At 55.5% G+C, this 993-nt stretch overlaps 1 protein-coding gene across 1 annotated transcript in view; it reads right to left on the bottom strand.

The window, feature by feature from the left end:
- The window catches only part of ENH_00030490 (hypothetical protein), a gene marked incomplete at both ends in the record, with an annotated part of 1,856 nt that continues 863 nt past the window's right edge, over window positions 1–993 (bottom strand). Inside the window, one exon of the mRNA XM_013584876.1 lies at window positions 1–961. Within this exon, the coding sequence (XP_013440330.1) occupies window positions 1–961 (961 nt within the window). The remainder of the gene's footprint in view (window positions 962–993) is intronic.

Raw genomic sequence — 993 nt, 5'->3', positions numbered from 1 at the left:
TCGCCCGTCTCATCGCTTCGCTTATCCACCATAATCGTAGGTGCGCAGATCGGAGAGTAAGTAGGGCCGATCCACCCATTAGTAGACAGCTTAGCTATCTCCTGCTTGTGAAATAGAAGTTGTTCGGGGGTCATGCGGTAGATCGCCGATTTCGCAGGGAGTTTCCCTGGCACGAGAAGAATTCGGTGATCGTGGGGGCGTTTCGGTGGCAGCCCGGTAGGAAGTTTATCCGGAAAGACCGCACGGTTGGCACACAACACCTCCAGTATCACTCGGGGAGTTTCCTGCGCCTCCTCGGAGTTTAGCCACGTATCGAAATTCGAGTACTCTAGTTTGGCCGTTGGCCAAGGAGACGTTTCCTCGTCGTCGGTATACGCGGAAGCGGGTAGAGCCTTAAGACACTGCCGGCGGGGATTGGAAAGGGAGGTTTCAACCAAGGCACAACATAAAGCCCCTTGCCTCTCCTCCACTAGACGCAGAGCCACGTCCGTCTCCATTGCGGGTTCGCGATCATATTGCATCTCGGTCGTAGGTGCGCAGATCGGAGAGTAAGTAGGGCCGATCCACCCATTAGTAGACAGCTTAGCTATCTCCTGCTTGTGAAATAGAAGTTGTTCGGGGGTCATGCGGTAGATCGCCGATTTCGCAGGGAGTTTCCCTGGCACGAGAAGAATTCGGTGATCGTGGGGGCGTTTCGGTGGCAGCCCGGTAGGAAGTTTATCCGGAAAGACCGCACGGTTGGCACACAACACCTCCAGTATCACTCGGGGAGTTTCCTGCGCCTCCTCGGAGTTTAGCCACGTATCGAAATTCGAGTACTCTAGTTTGGCCGTTGGCCAAGGAGACGTTTCCTCGTCGTCGGTATACGCGGAAGCGGGTAGAGCCTTAAGACACTGCCGGCGGGGATTGGAAAGGGAGGTTTCAACCAAGGCACAACATAAAGCCCCTTGCCTCTCCTCCACTAGACGCAGAGCCACGTCCGTCTCCATTGGC

The sequence above is a fragment of the Eimeria necatrix genome, genomic scaffold (genome assembly GCF_000499385.1).
Source record: "Eimeria necatrix Houghton genomic scaffold, Enh_scaff2225, whole genome shotgun sequence".
Lineage (NCBI taxonomy): Eukaryota > Apicomplexa > Conoidasida > Eucoccidiorida > Eimeriidae > Eimeria > Eimeria necatrix.
This window is presented reverse-complemented; position numbering and strand designations above follow the sequence as displayed.